This window comes from Sorex fumeus, unplaced genomic scaffold, assembly GCF_029834395.1.
Source record: "Sorex fumeus unplaced genomic scaffold, SorFum_2.1 ptg000081l, whole genome shotgun sequence".
Classification (NCBI taxonomy): Eukaryota; Metazoa; Chordata; class Mammalia; order Eulipotyphla; family Soricidae; genus Sorex; species Sorex fumeus.
In genome coordinates, this window is record NW_026606138.1 from 8,532,090 (window position 1) to 8,551,264 (window position 19,175).

The 19,175-nt window shown below is 42.0% G+C and overlaps 1 protein-coding gene across 1 annotated transcript in view; it reads right to left on the bottom strand.

Annotated features, from left to right (window-relative positions):
- IRAK3 (interleukin 1 receptor associated kinase 3) overlaps positions 1 to 19,175 on the bottom strand; it is a 76,133-nt gene that overhangs the window by 7,533 nt on the left and 49,425 nt on the right. Inside the window, exon 8 of the mRNA XM_056130811.1 lies at positions 17,510 to 17,628. Coding sequence (XP_055986786.1) covers positions 17,510 to 17,628 — 119 coding nt within the window. The remainder of the gene's footprint in view (positions 1 to 17,509; positions 17,629 to 19,175) is intronic.

Consider the following 19,175-nt stretch of genomic DNA (forward strand, 5'->3'; position numbering starts at 1 on the left):
TGGTTTTCTTAGCACTTTTTATTTAGAACCCTACTATATATATATATATATATATATATATATATATTTTTTTTTTTTTATATATCCCACAAATGAGTGGAATCAGAATAAGAAAATTTTAACCTGGGGCTTGCCTTGCACATGGCTGACCCAGGTTTGATTCTTGGCACACTTAGGGTCCCTCAGTGCTTCTAGGAGTGATCCCTGAGTGCAGAGTCAGGAGTAAGCCCTATACACCACCAGGTGTGGTCCACAAACAAAAAGCAAACATTTAAAAAAAGAAAGGAGAAAAATAATAAACTCATAATCATGGAGAGATAATGGATCAAAGTTCCAGAAGTTCTTGTTGTCTCAGTACAGACAGAACCTTGTTTCGCAGACCTGAACTGCAGGTGTTATTAATAATAAAATGCATTATGATTTCTAATTTATTGAGATTTGAAGCTCAGATTTTAAGAACTCTTGTTCTGACTTGATTTAGAATCAAACTGAAGGACATACAGAAGAGAATTTCTTGGAGGATAGAGAAGGATGTGTTCTAAACTTTCATTTCAATCTCCTTTCTCTAAAGATGGGCAAAGAACAACAAAACCCAAAGAGCCCAATTTATTTTTAAGCCCAAGGGTGCTGACTGACCTGTTGGGAGCTGACTGCACTTTATGAGAAAGTCACAGAATCTGGCTGGCAGACATGTGGTGATCAGCACAGACCTTACTGTTCTTTCCCTGTCATTTCTCCTCAGATACTTCAAATCTAAGGCCAGCCTGGGTCTCACCAGCAACACTGAATCACTCCTCACCCACTGCTCCCTTTTCTCATTTGGAAAACAGTGCTGACCATATGACTTACTCTAGAAAAGGAGGAGCACATGAGAACCAGAGTCAACACTAGTCAAAGAGAGACTTGTCTTGGTACACAAGGACCCCCACAGGGGGCTAAATTACTTGTTTAGATCAAGTTAGGGCTTTGTGAGATGTCCTGGTCACTTGTGAATGTTGGGATGCTTTATTGCAGGAGTTTCCTAGGTGTGCCAAGAGGAAAAGTGCATTCACTCTTCTGACCACGACACACACTTCTGGCCCTCCAGCTTCTGTATCCCTGAGACCCAAATCTCCTCCGCACACCATGCCATTCAGCATCAGAGAACTGAAGTCTCTGAATGCCAGATTTCCTTCCTTCCTTCCTTCCTTCCTTCCTTCCTTCCTTCCTTCCTTCCTTCCTTCCTTCCTTCCATCCATCCATCCTCCCTTCTTTCCTTCCTCCTTCTCTTCCTTTCTTTTTGTTTTTTTGGGCCACACCTAGCAGTGCTCAGGGCTTACTCCTGACTCTGTGCTCAGGAACTACTCCGGGTGAGGATCAGGGGATCATATGGGGTGTCACGGATTGAATTCAGGATAGCTGTGTCCATCGCAAACACCCTACCTGCGGTACTATCGCTCCAGTCTCTGAATACCAAAATTTCCATGTCAAACCTCTAGTTTCTCTTTCCCTCCACAGATGGTATCTTGAAACATCAGAGAAAGCAACAAGCTGAATTTATGATATACTCAGAATCATTCCCTGCAGACGGAGTACATGCTATGTATAAAGGGGGTGTGTAGCCAAAAAAACCATAATCTTAGCTAGGAATTCTTCCCATTTTTTCCACTCATGACAACTTTTCACTGAGAAAGGCAACAAAGTGCCAGAAGCACCTTGGATTCATTGTGACTGATTTCAAAGGATGTGTTGGTCATTGTGCATTCAAAAACCTTTTACTATTGCTAATTTTTTCACTGTGCTCACCTTAAGCTACATGACCCTGTAGGGAATTGCAACCCATAGTTTAAGAAGCTTGGATCTAATCCATTTATTTGTGCTTCTGCAAAACGAGGAAGTTCCCGGCAATGGGCTGAATCATGCTGCTGTACGAGTCAGGCAGAGGTGAGGTGGGTAACCGCAGCACATTTCTCAATAAAACCCACAGGGGCCGTGAGGTCAGTGAGGGGCCATCCATAAGAATGTGAAATTATTCCAGGGCTCTCAGTTCCACTTTGAATAATGACATTTAGTGAAATGACAAGTTGTTTACCAGCAGACTCCAGTGTATAACATAAATTTTGAGTCCAGTGATTTACTCTGTTCTAAATAAAGGTTAATGGTAGTGGAGGAAGAAGGATGTTCTGTTTGAGAAACATGGGGATTGCAAAATCCCTTCAACAACCAATTCTACTCTAATTCTGTCTGTTGCCTCCACCTTTCCTAGAACATTCAAATATCACCTTCAGTTACTATATGAGCCAATATAAAAGGGTGCTCTGTAGAGTAAAAATGGACTAAAGACAAAAAAGACAATATAATATCACAAGATCCTAGAATTATATAATGTACTAATATGGCAACCTGCTAATTTTTGTGGTTACAAAAGAGAAAATGTAATTTTGTAAAATGTTTTTACAAAAACATTCAACAACAACAAAACAGACAAACAAACAAACAAAAACATTCAACAGAAGGTGTGGCCCTGACTATTTCTTGTCTCTTTTTTCTTTTTCTATTTCTTCTGCTCTTTCCATGAAGTTATTTTCCGCATGTCAGAGGTCATAACCTCTCTAGATAATTCAGGTAGAAGGACCATTGGTACGTGAAGAAGATGGCGGGGGGCGGGGGGAATTCTACATAAGGTAGTGAATATATATCCCTATTTGGGAAGTGTTATTTAATATTTCTATTGCAAGGGTATCTCTTAAATTTGGGGACCCGAGCTTACCCCTCAAAGGCTGAAATATTGCTTTATTTGCTCATCTGTGATTCCTAATTTAGTTAAAGCCCTTATATCTTAACGTAAAGCAAGAGAATATACCTAGATTATAATGCAGGGTTTGAATTTAAGTCTAACATAGAAGGACATGATTTATTTTTAAAACCATTTTTAAAGCTATTTATAAAGGGGTTTGAAGGGAGCTATTGGGGTCCAGGAGCCCAAGACCTGAATGCTGGGCAACTCTTAGGAAAAGCCAGATTCTACCCAATTGCTTACTGAGATTAAGATCCAATTGGCCACTATGTACATTTGAAACAATGGGACAGCTGGCTGTCCATGTTACTTCTGTTGTAACAAAAATCCCACCTGCACCAAAAGTCATGACTGTTTTCAGCAGATAAGACTCAGTTTCTCTTGGAACCTGCTGATTCTTGGAAAAGAGCACACATACAGCCTCCCTCACTTGAGCATGCTGCGTATGTGGCCTGAAATGTGAAGCTTAGGCTTGCATTATGAACTCTCACTTCCTTCCCATTGATCCCAGCAGGATTCAGAGACCGTCTTAGAGTCTATTTGTGTTTTACTGGTTCTTTGTGAGTCTAGATTCTCTAAGGCTCCGACAATAAGGAGTATCTACCTTGGAATCACAAACTAGTACAACTACCCTAAGCCTCAGTTTCCTTGTAGGGATGAGCTCGGATAATGCTTTCCACACAGGATGATTACAAAGCAACAAATGGGAAAATGCAATCAGGCAGGCCTGATTACACAGAGTGAGACTTGGAATGTGCCTTAAAGCTTATAGGCTGGCCTGAATCCAAGCTATGTCACTTAGCTTCAAACTCCCAAGGATCTTGGTTGAGTATCTCTTATAGTTCAAGAGCATCAATTTAAAGTAACAAAGGGACAGGATGTTTCTGGATAACTGGGGATTTGAGGATACTTGTTAAGCTTCAAGTTAATGGCTGAGTTTCCAAATAGTTCCAGAACATTTCTGGAAGAACCTAGCTAAGGTAGAACCTCCAGATATTTTTTAGACTACTAAGAGGGGAAAAATACATATTATTTGGCACATATATATATTTGTGGTTATATGTAAACAGATATATACTTAAATCAATCTTGGAGCTTAGAGAGAGTGATGGCAAATATAATTATTAGGGGAAATTTTAATTATGTAAATTTAATTATTTTATATCCTTTTAAAATATATCATTTTTGGCTATTTTAGAAAAGGGGGAATATAAGAAAAGAAATAGGAAAGTTTAAAGAAAAAGAATTGTTCTACTAAAATGTCACTAAAAAATAAAAGTTTTGGGGGAAAGGAAGGAGAGATGAAGAGACTAATTAATTAGTCAACCAATCAGGCTTTGCATTTGATGCAGGATTAATCATACTGAACACTGAGCTGGACACACTAGGTCTGAAGGGACAGAAGCACGAAGAGCTTGGAACCTCAGACAAGACTGTTATGTTACAGAAAAAGGTCAATCTGTGGCCAGTCCCTTTCCTCTTTCCCAGCCATAATATCTATCTTGTTACTCACAAAGGAAAGTTTCCATACATTTATTACGACCATGCATTCTGATCAAATTACATTTAAAAAAAAAACCTCACTAAAAATAGTGTGTGTGTTGGGCAAAAGCTGTGTTAAGAGGAAATTTTATAGCTCTACAAGCATTCCTCAGGAAGGAGGAGCGAGCACACATAAATAACCTAACCTCACAGCTTAAGAGCTTGGAGAAGGACCAACAAAAGGAGCACAACCCGAACAGGAGAAAGGAAATAATAAAACTCAGAGCAGAGATTAACGAGATGGAAACTCAAAAAACAATTAGAAAGATCAATGAAACCAAGAGCTGGTTCTTCGAGAAAATTAACAAGATCGATAAGCATCTAGCAAAACTCACAAAGAAAGGGAGAGAGAGAACCCTAATAAACCGAATCAGAAATGAAAAGGGGGTCATTACAACAGAAACTACAGAAATTCAAAGGATCCTCAGGGAGTACTTTGAGAAGCTTTATGCCACGGAACATCAAAACCTCAAGGAAATGGATAGATTCCTAGACTCCTACAGACTCCCAAGGCTGAACCAAGAAGACCTGGAATACCTAAACAGACCTATCACCATCAAGGAAATTGAAATGGTAATAAAAAGTCTCCCCAAGCACAAAAGTCCTGGCCCAGATGGATTCACTAGTGAATTCTTCCAAATCTTTAAAAAGGACTTACTCCCAATCCTTTTTAAGCTTTTCCACGAAATTGAAATATCAAAAACACTTCCGAACAGTTTCTACAAAGCAAATATCACACTGATACCAAAGGCAGACAGAGATACCACAAAGAAAGAGAATTACAGGCCGATATCCCTGATGAACACAGATGCAAAGATCCTCAACAAACTACTAGCAAATAGAATCCAACTACTCATCAAAAAGAGCATACACCATGACCAAGTAGGATTCATCCCAGGGATGCAAGGATGGTTTAACATTCGGAAATCAATCAACATAATCCATCATATCAACAAAAGAAAAGATAGAAAGCATATGATCATATCAATAGATGCAGAGAAAGCATTTGACAAGATCCAGCACCCCTTTATGATGAAAACCCTAGCCAAAATGGGTATAGAGGGGACTTTCCTCAACATAGTTAAAGTCATCTACCACAAGCCTACAGCAAGCATCATCCTTAATGGGGAAAAACTGAGAGCCTTCCCTCTAAGATCAGGGATGAGACAAGGATGCCCACTATCTCCACTGCTGTTCAATATAGTACTGGAAGTACTTGCAATAGCGATTAGGCAAGAAAAAGATATTAAGGGCATTCAGGTAGGAAAGGAAGAAATGAAGCTCTCACTATTCGCAGATGATCTGATACTCTACTTAGAGAACCCAATAACCTCCACCAAAAAACTCCTAGAAACAATAGACTTGTATAGTAAAGTTGCAGGCTATAAAATCAATACCCAAAAGTCCATGGCTTTCCTATACACAAACAGTGAGAGAGAAGAAAGCGACATGAAAAAAACAATCCCGTTCACAATTGTGCCCCAGAAAATCAAGTACCTAGGAATCGGCTTAACTAGGGAAGTAAAGGACCTGTACAAAGAAAACTACAGAACGCTTCTTCAGGAAATAAAAGAGGACATGAGGAAATGGAAAGATATTCCCTGCTCATGGGTCGGGAGACTTAACATTGTCAAAATGGCAACACTACCGAAAGCATTGTATAAATTCAATGCAATCCCTATAAGGATACCCATGACATTCTTCAAAGAAATGGAGCATCACTCCTGAAATTTACATGGAACAATAAGCCCCCATGAATAGCTAAAGCAATTCTTGGGAAAAAGAAAATGGGAGGAATCAACCTCCCTAACGTCAAGCTCTACTACAAAGCAGTAATAATTAAAACAGCATGGTACTGGAACAAAGGCAGAACTGCAGACCAATGGAATAGGGTTGAATACACTGACATCTCCCCTCAACCATATGATCATCAAATCTTTGATAAAGGTGCAAAAAATGTAAAGTGGAGCAAGGAAAGCCTCTTTAACAAATTGTGCTGGCATCACTGGACTGCTACATGCAAAAAAATGGGCTCAGAACTCTGCCTAACATCGTGTACAAAAGTAAGATCAAAATGGATTAAAGACCTCAACATCAGACCAGAAACCATAAGGTACATTGAAGACAAAGTTGGCAAAACCCTCCATGACATTGAAGCTAATGGTATCTTCAAAGATGCCACACCACTGGCTGAGCAAGTGAAAACAGAGGTAGATAAATGGGACTATCTTAAACTAAGAAGCTTCTGCACCTCCAAAGAAACAGTGACCAAAATACAAAGACAGTCTACAGAATGGGAAAGGATATTCACCAAATACACATCTGACAAGGGGTTGATATCAAGGATATACAAAGTACTGGTTAAGCTCCACAAGAAGAAAACATCCAACCCCATCCAAAAATGGGGCAATGAAATGAACAGAAACTTTCTCAAAGAAGAAATCCGAATGGCAAAAAAGCACATGAGAAAATGTTCTACATCATTAATCATCAGGGAGATGCAGATCAAAACCACAATGAGATACCATCTCACACCTCAGAGACTGGCCCACATTCAAAAGAACAAAAGCAACCGATGCTGGTGCGGATGTGGCGAGAAAGGGACACTCCTTCACTGTTGGTGGGAATGCCGACTGGTTTAGCCATTCTGGAAAACAGTATGGACGATTCTCAAAAAATTAGAAATTGAGCTCCCATTTGACCCAGCAATACCACTCCTGGGAATATATCCCAGAGAGGCAAAAATGTATAGTCGAAGTGACATCTGCACTTGTTTGTTCATTGCAGCACTCTTTACAATAGCCAGAAACTGGAAGAAGCCTGAATGCCCAAGAACAGATGACTGGTTAAAGAAACTTTGGTACATCTACACAATGGAGTACTATGTAGCTCTTAGAAAAGATGAAGTCATAAAATTTACATACAAGTGGTACAATATGGAAAATATCATGCTAAGTGAAATGAGTCAGAAAGAGAGGGATAGACATAGAAAGATTGCATTCATCTGGGGGATATAAAGTAACAAAGTATGAGATTAATACCCAAAAATAGCTGATATCAGCACCAAGAGGATTACTCCATAGCTTAGAGGCCAGCCGGGCATTCTAGGGGAAAGGGCAGCTCAGATAGAGAAGGGAGCACCAAATAAAGGGTGTTTGGAGGATCCTCCCAGGAGGGGAGATGCATGTTGAAAGTAGACTATGGACTGAACATGTTTGCCACTCAATGCCTCCTTTGCAGACCACAACACCCAAAAGGAGAGAGAGAACCAAAGGGAATGCCCTGCCACAGAGGCAGGATGGGATGGGGGGGTGGGGGTGGGAGGGATATTATCCATGGTGGTGGAAAGTGGGCACTGATGGAGGGATGGGTATTTGATCATTGTATAATCGAAACCCAAGCACAAAAAATTGTAAATCTGCAACTGTACTTCATGGTGTTTCACTAATAAAAAGAAAAAAAAAAACAAAAACAAAAACAAAAAAAATTGTGTGTGTGTGTGTGTGTGTGTCTGTGTGTGTGTGTGTGTGTGTGTGTGGTTTTGGGGACCAAACTCTGGGCATCATATATGTCAGGCATGTACTCTACTACTGAATTACATCTCTTGCCCTAAAATTTCATTTTTTTATTTTGTAGGTGCCACACCCAGCAATGCTACAGAAGTGGCCTGAGCCACTCCCAGAAATGCTCAGCCCTTTGGCACCCTGGGTGTTGTGTCCCCTTAAAAGACACCTAGCTTAAGTCTCCAGGTTAAAGGCCTGACAGGCCAAAATTGTTCCTGCTAGTAGAACCAGGCTGGATCCAGAAGTCTCTAGAAACTCCAATGTAGCTCAACTCTGCTGCTCGATTCCTAGAACTGGCCAAATGTCTCCTATTCACACACCTTCCAGAATAAACTACTGTATATAGAGAAGAAGCTTCCCACCTAAGCACACCATAAAACTCGCCAAGTCTATGCTAAGCATCTCTATCTATCTATCTATCTATCTATCTATCTATCTATCTATCTATCTATCTATCATCCATCCATCCATCTATCTACCTCTGAGGCCTCTGTTGTGTCAGTCTGACCAGCACACTCTTTCAGTGAACTGACTTGGCACTGTCTAAATTGTCTCACTCTCCTACTAAATTTTTGGACCACTCCACAGCTTGAATCCAGTAGGTTCAAGCACCAACTCTTCCCTTTCACTGTGGCCACATGGTCATACCCCATGGTGGTGGTAGAGTTCTGTTGCTAGGGATCAAACTCAGGGCTTCCCACATACTTGCATTGTTCTAACACGCCAAGTTCTACCTGAGCCACAGTCTTGATCCCAAATCTTCATTTTTAAGTTCATAGCTTTTCCCTTGTCTCCTAAAACACCTTCCTGATATGAAAGATAGGCTTTTATAGTCTTTTTCTGTTTTTTTTTTCTGTTTTCACTTGGCAGGAAACAAACAACAATAGCAATGAGAGAACATGGTCTTAAAGGAAGCATTAGAAATGTTCCCAAGATTATCTCCTCTCTTTGGAAACATTAACAGGAATGAATGTCTAGAATGAAAAACTGCTGAAGATAAAAAGCATTTCCACTTAAAATTGTTCATAAATGTGAAAACAATTAAGCTCGCTATGGGACTGGCTGGAAATAACAAGAACGTTTACTGCTTTCAGATGTTTTTATGGGATCCTGTAATTCAAAAATATCTTCTCTTTCCTAAATATAAATGTGAGGGTCTTTTGCCAAGAACGGAGGCTTTAATTCTTTAAGATCCTTTTCTTTAAACTCTTTTTCAAATTTTACCATCCGGAAATGAATTTTGTTTTTATAACATTCTCTTTGGAGAGTTCTGAATTACTAAGACAGGTTGGGACTAACAGCCAGATTTCTTGAAAATACCACTGAAGGGTGGGTTTCACTTCTTCCCTGGGTGTTCAGCCATGACATGCTTGACAGTGCCCCTGATTGTTTGCCCCATTGTTGGACCAAGGTGAAAATTCAATAAATGAATTTTTAATTCCAAATGCCTACTCTTCACCCAGGAGGCACCATCTATTGCCATTATCAGCAGAAATCAACATTTCCATATCTGTCATACTAATCATGTTTTCTCTTAGATCCTACTTCCCTATTTCTGCTAATAAGATAACCATGAACCCAGAGGTCCCAACAAGGAACCCTTAATTACCTAGCAAGAACCTATTTATGGAGCCCACACAAATAAATATCTCCCAACCTTCAGCTCTGTCAGTGGAATATAAGAGAGCCAACTTTTCTGTGTCCACTGTTAGGGGAGATTTAACCAACAACAGCTAAACTCGGGAGTGTTGAGAAGATTAGTAATTAGCCCACTTATCCTGTGGGCTTTGGAGTTCATCTAAAGCCCTGTGACTTTTGCTGAGCTCCCTAATCCATTTGCAACCTACCAGCTGCCCCTGGAGTAGGAGTACTTTCAGCTATCTGGATAAACTGAGCTTATTGCTGCTTGGTGCTTTCTTAAGGCTGCTTTCTTGCCTGCAAAGTCTTATTCCCTCACGTATTCTTATCTAAATTCTTTCTGCTTATCTAAGACTCCTCCAAGAAGTTTTCAGTTTACTATGAATGCTAAGGGTCTTCCCTCCGTGTTCCTATGGTACCATTTGCACTAAACCTTCAGGGCCTGTTCTCAGTAGACCAGAGGATGCTGTTTATAGAAGCATACTTCTAAAGAACCCAAGAGCTAGAACAGAATATAAGGAAGGCCAAGTACTTACATGCACGTAGCCTACCCTTATTTTATCCTGGGACCATATATGGTTCCACCAGACTCCCCACCCCTCCCCCACCGCCTGCCCTAGAAGCCACTTCTGAGCACAGAGCCAGCAGTAGTTCCTAATTACTGCTGAGTACAGTCCAACTGCTCCTTTCCCACCAAAAAGCAGTAAAAATGGACCGAAAGGGGTTATAGCTCCTGCTTTGTATGCAGCTGACCCAGGTTGAATCCCTGGCACCACATACAGTTCCCCAAGCACCACCAGGAGTGTTCCCTGAGCAGAAAGCAAAAAGTCCTGAGTCTGAATACTGACATGTGTGTTCCCAAAACAAAAGCATAATGTTGAGTCTCTAGCAGATAACAAATAAATATTTGTTGTTATACTCAGCATGGGCAGGAGTAATAGCAAAGTGGGTAGGGCATTTGCCTTGCAGGCGGCTGACCTGGTTTTGATTCCTCTGCCCCTCTCAGAGAGCCTGGCAAGCTACTGAGAATATGTGGCCCACATGGCAGAGCCTGGCAAGCTTCCCCTGGTGTATTCAATATGCAAAAAAAAAAAAAAAAGAAAAACAATAACAACTAGTCTCACAATGGAGACGTTACTGGTGCCCGCTTGAGCAAATTGATGAACAATGGGGAGACAGTGCTACAATGCAGTGCTATAATCAGTATATTAAATGAGAGATTTTGATTAGACTGCTCAGCAAGAACAGCAAACATGTGGCCCAGACATTGCCAAACATCCTCCTATGCTGCTGTCACACATCATTAATTGGGGGTAGGATGGCTATGCCCCAGATTCCCATCACTGATTGGGGTTAGGATGCATACACCCAAGATTTTCATCACCAATTGTGATTAGGATGCATACTTCCAGATTCCCATCACTAATTGGGGTTAGGATGTTTATACCCAGATTCCCATTCAGCACTGTGTGTGGGAAGTATCAATCAATCAAAGACAGCTAGTGAGCTGAAACTGACTTGTCATCAGTGTAGTAATCTCTTTTTCAGATGAGGCAAATATAGCCCCATTGGCTGAGATGACTTGGTTTTTGCAAAACCCTTGCGAGTGGCAGAGCTAGGCCAAAAGGCTTAGCATTCTTTCCTGTTTAGTGCTTGTTCAAATCACTACAGTTAACCAAAAAAAAAAAAACACTTTTAGTCAACTAGTCATAAAAGATAAAACTGCAGATTACAAAGATGTTTCATTTATTTAAAAAATGAAATAAACCTGAGTCTGGAGCTACAGTACAATGGGTGGGGCACTTGCCTAGTATGCAGCTGACCCAGGTTTAATCCTTGGCACCTCATATGGTCCCTCCAGTCTGCAGGAGCGATTCCTGAGTGCAGAGACAGAAGTGTTCCCTGAACAGCCCTGGGTGAGGCCCCCAAACCCAAATAATAATAATAATAAACATATTTACGTAAAGCCATTGTTAGATGATTCCAGTGGTAAATATTGGCTAATGAGTGGGTCACAAGAAGGTAGGTTTTAGCTAAAAGTAAAGGAATTGAGTCATACCCCAAAGGAGCTCTAGCAACATGCTGTTCAAGGGTGCAGGGACATGTTGGATGAGGCGCTGGGGAGAGAGGTGAGGTGAGTCTCCAATAGGTGAGAGGAATGACATCATCAAACCCTGTGCTATGCTGTATAAAACTTAGTTCTCATACTTGGGAGGTAGTGTAGTTGTAGCCAGAAAAGCTCTAGACTAGGAGGGTGAGCCTCCCTCCCACCCCCAGAGCACTTAAATCACTTACCCCAAATCACACTGCTAGAACTTAAGAGAGCTGAGATCATATCATTAAGACCACAAAGGCCATACACCATCACCAAAGACATGTGACAGGGGAAGCAATGAGACCACTAGGGGAATGACAGGGGAATAAGAAAGGAAAGACAAGGAAGGGTTTCTAGCAAACCGGTATTTCAGGCCTTTGTCCAAGGTACACAGGTGAGCAGGTTTGAGAGGTACCTCTCCAGCGTTTCCCTCAAGCTGCTCAGGTAGGGCGTAGCTTGGATTTAGTGTGTGGTCAACTCATCTTCACAAATAACTGAATTTGTGAAGATGAAGTACAAAAATAGGCAGGTGTGCAGAACTGGAAACCCAGAAGAGGCCCAACTGGAGATCATCCCTGTCAGATCTGAAGATGTTAGAGAAGGGTGGGGTCTGAGCAGAGAGGCAGGCCCAGGGGATTACAGGAGGGGTTGCGACCTGCCAGCATTCCCAGTTACAGTGAAGACCCCTTGGTTTTGCTTTCATTTTGCTTAGACCAAAGGCATGGCTACCCTTTGGGCCGAGGCTGCATACCATGATCATTAAACTTTTTAAAAATTTTAAACGACAAAGGTATAGGATTATCAAATTTCTTTGTCAATAAAATTAAATACAGATAAGAAATCAAACAACATCAGTGGACAGTGGACCTTGGAAATGCAGCGGTTTAAGAGCGCTGACACCCTTAGTCTATCCCAATAGAAGGGATTTTACACTCTATCCCAGTAGAACGGATTTTATACAGCCCACGTGTAAGCGTAACCGTTCTGAGTCAGCTTAATGTGGTTTAAATCGAGAAAGGTTTGATGTCAAGTTCTTTTTTTCTAATTAATTGTATTTCTATTATAAGAAGATATCCCAAGGTCAGAGACCTAGCAGAGGAGGTAAGACACTTACCTTGTCTTTTACCAGCCACCACAGCAGACCCTAGCTCCATCCCCAACACTGCAAATGGTCCCCTGAACACCTCCGGGGTTCACTTCACAGCAGAGAGCTGGGAATAGCTCCTAAGCACCCCCAGGTGTGACCTCAAAGCACTGCCCCCACAAATAAGAACATAGTCTATACATTAAAATTATAAACCAACAGTGGAAATTATATATAAAAAGTCATTTTTAAAAATAGCCATCTAGAAGTTATGGGTATGGCTCAAGTGGTTGAGTATGTGCTCGCACGTGGGAAGCCCAAGGTTTGATTCCAGCACCATCAGTGGGTGGCTCCCAATCACTGCAGCTAAAACAACTACCAACACGTCTTCTAATCTCTTCATCTAAATAAATCCTTATTGATGTTTTAGCATGCTTAAGTTTTAATCATTTCAGGCAAAATAAGCAAATTTGTAGTTCTACAGTTATAACTGTAAACAACGGACTGGAGAGATAAGTTACAGGGGTTAGGGTCCTGCATGCAGCTGACCAGGGTTCGATCCCTGGCAACAGAGGTAGCCCCCTGAGCACTATCAGGAGTCATTCCTGAGCACAGAGCCAGGAGTACGGTCAGGGCACCATGGGGTGGTGGCCAAAAACACAAAAATAAAAGCAAGAATAATTTAAAAATAATTGTATACAGTAGCACTTCACTTTGGTTTTTTTTTTCTGTTTAACCTCACGTATACACAATGTTCCATGTTATTTTTAAACTATTAAAAACACTTTATTTTGCATGGTGCTGGTGACTGAATTCAGAGCCTCATACATGGAAAGCCTGGGTTTTTTCCCTTATTATATCTCCAGTGGCATATATAATATAATATAATATCAAATGATTGATTATAAGCTCATTATGATTCATCATTCAGAGGTCCAAATGCAGAAAAGAAGATACTGTCTATTTCTGACTCCAACAAAAGAGATCCCTGACTTACTCACAGAAAAAATTCACTATTTAACATTTGTTGGGGTGTCCTTTTTTGAGCCAATTACCAGGATTGTGCAGTAGAATGATATTTTTCCTAGAAGCTGGCTTTCCTTATAAAAGCTTAGAAAATTAATATGACACAGGCAGGGGGGATAGGGGTTTTAGCTACTTCAAAGCACTCGGCTCTACACGGGAGACCAAGAATCTGGGAGGCCCACATAGAGGGTGATGTGACAGGTTCATGTGAAGGAGATTCATCTAGGTCAGCTAATTCAGTATGGGCCAGGACTTCAGGGAGACTGAGTGTTACTGTCGTCTGACAGATGTTCAGCGTCCCGAATAAATGGGTTAGTCTCATCTCAGTTTCTAGGGAACAGGTCTGCATGTCAGCATCGCTACTCTCACAGCTGGTACTCATTATCATCTTTGCTGGGTGGGGAGGCTCTGCAAAAAGATGAGGAGTTAGCAGCTGCGGAGGGAGCTGATTTGTTCTGGAAGGGCCAGGAGCACACTGATGAGCAACCCCCCCGCCACCCGGGTAACCATCAGTCCCTGCAACTCTGTAGCCTGACATACGCCCAGATGGGTATAACCTGCATGGTTTTATCTGAACCCTCAAACCCTCTCAAAAGCCCAGAAAAGCAACAGTTGTGAGCAGCTAGCTCCTTTACCAACTGAAAAAAAAATCTGTATTGTTAGCTGAATTTTCTGTTTAACTCCTACCTCTTCCTAACTCTAACAATTACCTCTAAAATTCTTCTCCCTGGCTCTGATCAGATCTCTTTGGGAAAGAGAGGGTCATACCTAGAGATGTTCTGGAACACTCCTGACTCTGTGATCAGGGGCCCAAGTGTGGTGCTGAAGATTGAATCAGGGTTGAACACATGTCAGGCAGGTACTTTTCCCCCTACCCTATCTCTCTGGTCCCTGGTCAAATCTCTTTTAGTACACTGTATCTATATCACTCATTGGGCATTCTGTCTACCTTTATTATCTAAATGATTATAGTTTGTCACGCCAAAAGTATTTATTTCTCCCAGTTCCTTGAAAGAACTGACCTTTAAAAAAAATGTGTCCAGCACCAGAGTGTGGTACTGGAAGGTGAGTGGGGATGTGTAGTGCCAGAGAAATAGTACAGCAGAGCCAAGAGCAAGCCCTGAGCACCTTCAGGTGTGCTTCCCCCCAAAGAAAGGTTTACGTTTAAAAAACAAAATAAAGATTACATTTAAAAACTAAAATAGAGGGGCTGGAGCAATAGCACAGCTGGTAGGGTGTTTGCCTTGCACACAGTCAACCCGGGTTCGATTCCCAGCATCCCATATGGTCCCCAGGGGTAATTTCTGAGGGCAGAACCAGGAGTCATGACCCCTGTGCATCGCCAGGTGTGACCCAAAAAGGAATAAATAAATAAATAAATAAATAAAATGGAGGGTATGATGGTGCCAACAGGTCAGCCTGTACCTGCGGGGTGAGTTCATCAGCACCTGATGGTGCCTTCAGACTTCCTGACACCCCAAAATTGCTGTTGTGCCTTTGTCCAGACCCCAACAACTTGGGACCAAGTTTACCAAGAAATTAAATGGCCAAAAGTTAGGTATGTGGGAGTGACGCCAACAAACCACCTCTGGCTCAGCTATACAAGCTCATTTATTGACCATATCTCAGAGACCCAAAGATAAATCTCGAAAGAGACCAACAGCCACAGTTAATCTCGGACCCGCACATGGCTAAACAGACTGGGGTAAATCGGAGGGGGGCAGGTTGACCTGTGCCTGCCCAAGCAGAGCCCCCAGCAGCCGCTTGCTTCCACAATCCAAAATAGCTGCCATGATTTTGACTTGACTCTACCATCTCAGGACAGACCTCCCCAAGATATAATCTGCTGAAAATTTGAATATGCATGTTTTGTGTCTGTAATCTGCAGGCTTTCACAGAGTTGGGGTGGGTTACCTACCTCCCATTCCCAATACACATGGAAGCACTGGTAATCTCCCCACGAACCAACTCCAGTGCCACCCTGTAAACTCTATTACTGACCTTGCTTCAGAGACCCCTAAATAAATCTCGAAAGAGATCAAAAGCCAGAGACACAGCAGTGAGTCCTGGGAAACACCACAGAACCAGAGATCTCTCCGGGCCCCATACAAAGCCAATTTTACCAGGGCACTCCAGATAGAGCAGGTGCAGTCTCCCCACATACTCCAGAAGGAATTCTGGCAACCTAGAGCTTCTAAAAGCAAAGCCCAGGTATGCGGGTTCCAGGATTAAATCTCCATGCCACATGGCGGCAGAGGCACCAGGCTGTCCCTCCCCCGCTCCCTGCCAGCTCATCGACCTGGCTGTCACCTCCACAGTGTGCCTCCAGGCGCCATTTTAGCGCACTAACAGCTCTGGTCCAGAGATGCCCAATTGAATCCCAAAATGCATTTGGGCCCTACAGAAATGTCTCTGAAACCCAACCATTTACAATCTAGGATTCCAGCAGCATGTGGCTCTGGCACCCAAGATATTAAAAATGAGCAATAGATGATAAATGATCTAGAATCTGCCCCTGACAGGTAGGCTTGAATGGTGATGAGAAAATTCAAGCAAATCATAATGCCCAAAAGTAGAGAGAAAGTATTGGGAAAATTGCCTGCCATGAGGCAGGATTAGGCCTGAGAGGTGTGTCTGTGGTGAGGGGGAGGGGGGAACATACTGTGACATTGGTGGTGAAAAGTGTGCACTGGTGGAAGGATGGGTGTTAGATCATTGTATGACTGAATCTCAAACATGAAAGCTTTGTAACTGTATCTCATGGTGATTTAAAAAATGTAATATGGAGTTCATGCCCAATTCAATCAGTTTAATCAATGGCTGAATAAATAGCAGTACCCTTAACATTAAAAAAAACTAAAAACTAAAAGAGGCTTATAGAAAGTACAGGTGTACTTACCTTACACACATCAACCCCAGTTGGATCCCCACCAACACCTATGGTTCCCTAAGCACCACCTGGAGTCATACCTGAGCGCAAGCCAGTATACCCTGAGCACTGCTGGATATGGCCCTAAACCTTTCCCCTCTCCCAGTAATAATAAAATAAAAATTATCTTCAGAAGAAAAGGCCCAAAGAGGCCTAGAGTATGGGAGTTAGGATGCTTGTATTCATGAAACTGACCTGGGTTTGATACCTGATACCATGGCCTTTTCTGAGAGGGCCCTATCCTGAGCACCACAAAACGAGCCTCAGCTATTCCCTGGCATTGCAAAGGCCAAAGCAGCACCACATTTTTCAGTCCTAGCAATAAACTTCCTTGCCCCATTGTACAAGCACCAATGACAATGTCCCTCCCCCAGGCTCCTGGGTGGCTCCTGCCCTTTCCGCAGTTCTTAAAGATAGGGCTGGAGGGATATCTCAAGAGTTAGAGCCCATACCTGGCACACAGAAGCCCTAGGTTTGGTCCCTAGCCCCATGTGGTCCCCAGAGCACCATATTCTTGCCCTGAGTGGCACCAGACCAAGTATTCCTGGAAGTGGCATCTGGAACTCCTGAGCACTATCAGGAGACCCTCCCAAATTTCCAAATATTACCTCAGCTCTTCCTTTGGGAATATAAATACTGTTTTTAAAAAATCTGGCAAATACAATTTTACTATAAATAGGTACGAGTTTAAGTATTTAGATGAGAGCTCTTCTCTTACACACACACACACACACACACACACACACACACACACACACAGAGCAGAGAAAATATAGACAAGAAATAGTGTGCACTCGGACTCACCTGTGAGAATAAAAGGGGCATGTGAGGGAAGCAATGTTCTAGGATAATTTACCTTGATACACTGCCACAGATCACCGAGCACGGTTTGGTGTTGTGCAAGTATTGAATGGCCTTGGATGTTCCTATTAATATACTGATTCGAATGTGCCAAGAGAGTGGGGCCTCATTACCCTGAAAAGAGAACAATCTTTGACTTGGTGGCAATTTCTTTTTTTTTAATTTAATTTTATTTTTATAAAGTAGTTCACAATATTTGATTATATTTAATATTCAAGCACAAATCCCACCATCATTATACCTCGCCACATTTCGGATCTTTCCATCCCAAATACCAACCTCTGCTCCAAAGCAGAACCAAAAAAATTTATTTCATATATTTTGCTGTGAATAAACTGTTGAAATGCTTAAAAAAATTTCCTTAGAGGAAAGTGTGTGAAGATTGCTATATTTCACCCAGGGACCATTAAGCCGTTCTATAAGAGATTACTAACATGTTGTTAAAGGTTGAGCTGTGTGTGTGTGTGTGTGTGTGTGTGTGTGTGTGTGTGTGTGTGTGTAAATATATATATATATATCACAGTAGCACTGTCCTCACATTGTTCATTGATTTGCTCGAGCAGGCACCTGTAACGTCTCACAACAAATTGTGAAACTTGTTGTTACTGTTTTTTGGCATATGTAATACGTCACGGGTAGCTTGCCAGGCTTTGCTGTGCGGGTGAGATACTGTCTGTAGCTTGCTGGGCTCTCGAGAGGGGTGGAGGAATCGAACCCCGGTCATCCACGTGCAAGGCAAACGCCCTACCTGCTGTGTTATCACTCCAGCCAGTAAAAATAAATTTCCCTCTAAGATTGGTTGTCTTCTTCTTTAAACCCCATCAAATATGATGTGCTACTCTTGGAATATGAGCAGTGTGAGGTATGAGATGTGCAGCCACGAATATGGGGTGGAACTTTCTGAGTAAAAACAATGTGCGTATTGATCTCCAACAGAAAAGAAATTGCTGGGGGTTGGAGTGATAGCACAGCGCGTAGGGCATTTGCTTTGCATGCCGCCAACCCGGGTTTGATTCCCAGCATCCCATAAGCACTGCCAGGAGTAATTCCTGAGTGCAGAACCAGGAGTAACCCCTGTGCATCACCAGGTGTGACCCAAAAAGCAAAAAGAAACTGCTGGGTAATTGGGGTACTGTGATTTAAAATACTATTTATGATGATCTTACGTATGCACCAGTGAAACCACACCCACCACCAATATCCACTTCCCTTTACCAAAATCCCAAAGGCACAGAGCTCTGTATTATTCTCTTTCCCTCTGACTGACTTCACACAGTATGATGCCCTCTAGTTCCATCCATGTCATGGTAAACTGCATGATTTTTTTCCATAACCTATTTTAAACTGAAGATAGGTTTGCCTCTATGACTCAAGATGCTCTTCAGTCTCTTGATATCCAATGGGAAAACCCAACCATTTTAATACTGGCCTAACTAAAATGTGGCTAGTAAGGTAACTATACCTAATAGAGAGTTAAACAAGTTTTTAATTTTTTTTCTTTTTGGGTCACACCCAGCGATGCTCAGGGGTTACTCCTGGCTCATGCACTCAGGAATCACTCCTGGTGGTGCACAGAGGACCATATGGGATGCTGGGAATCGAACCCGGGTCGGCTGCATGCAAGGCAAATACACTACCCGCTGTGCTATTGCTCCAGCCTT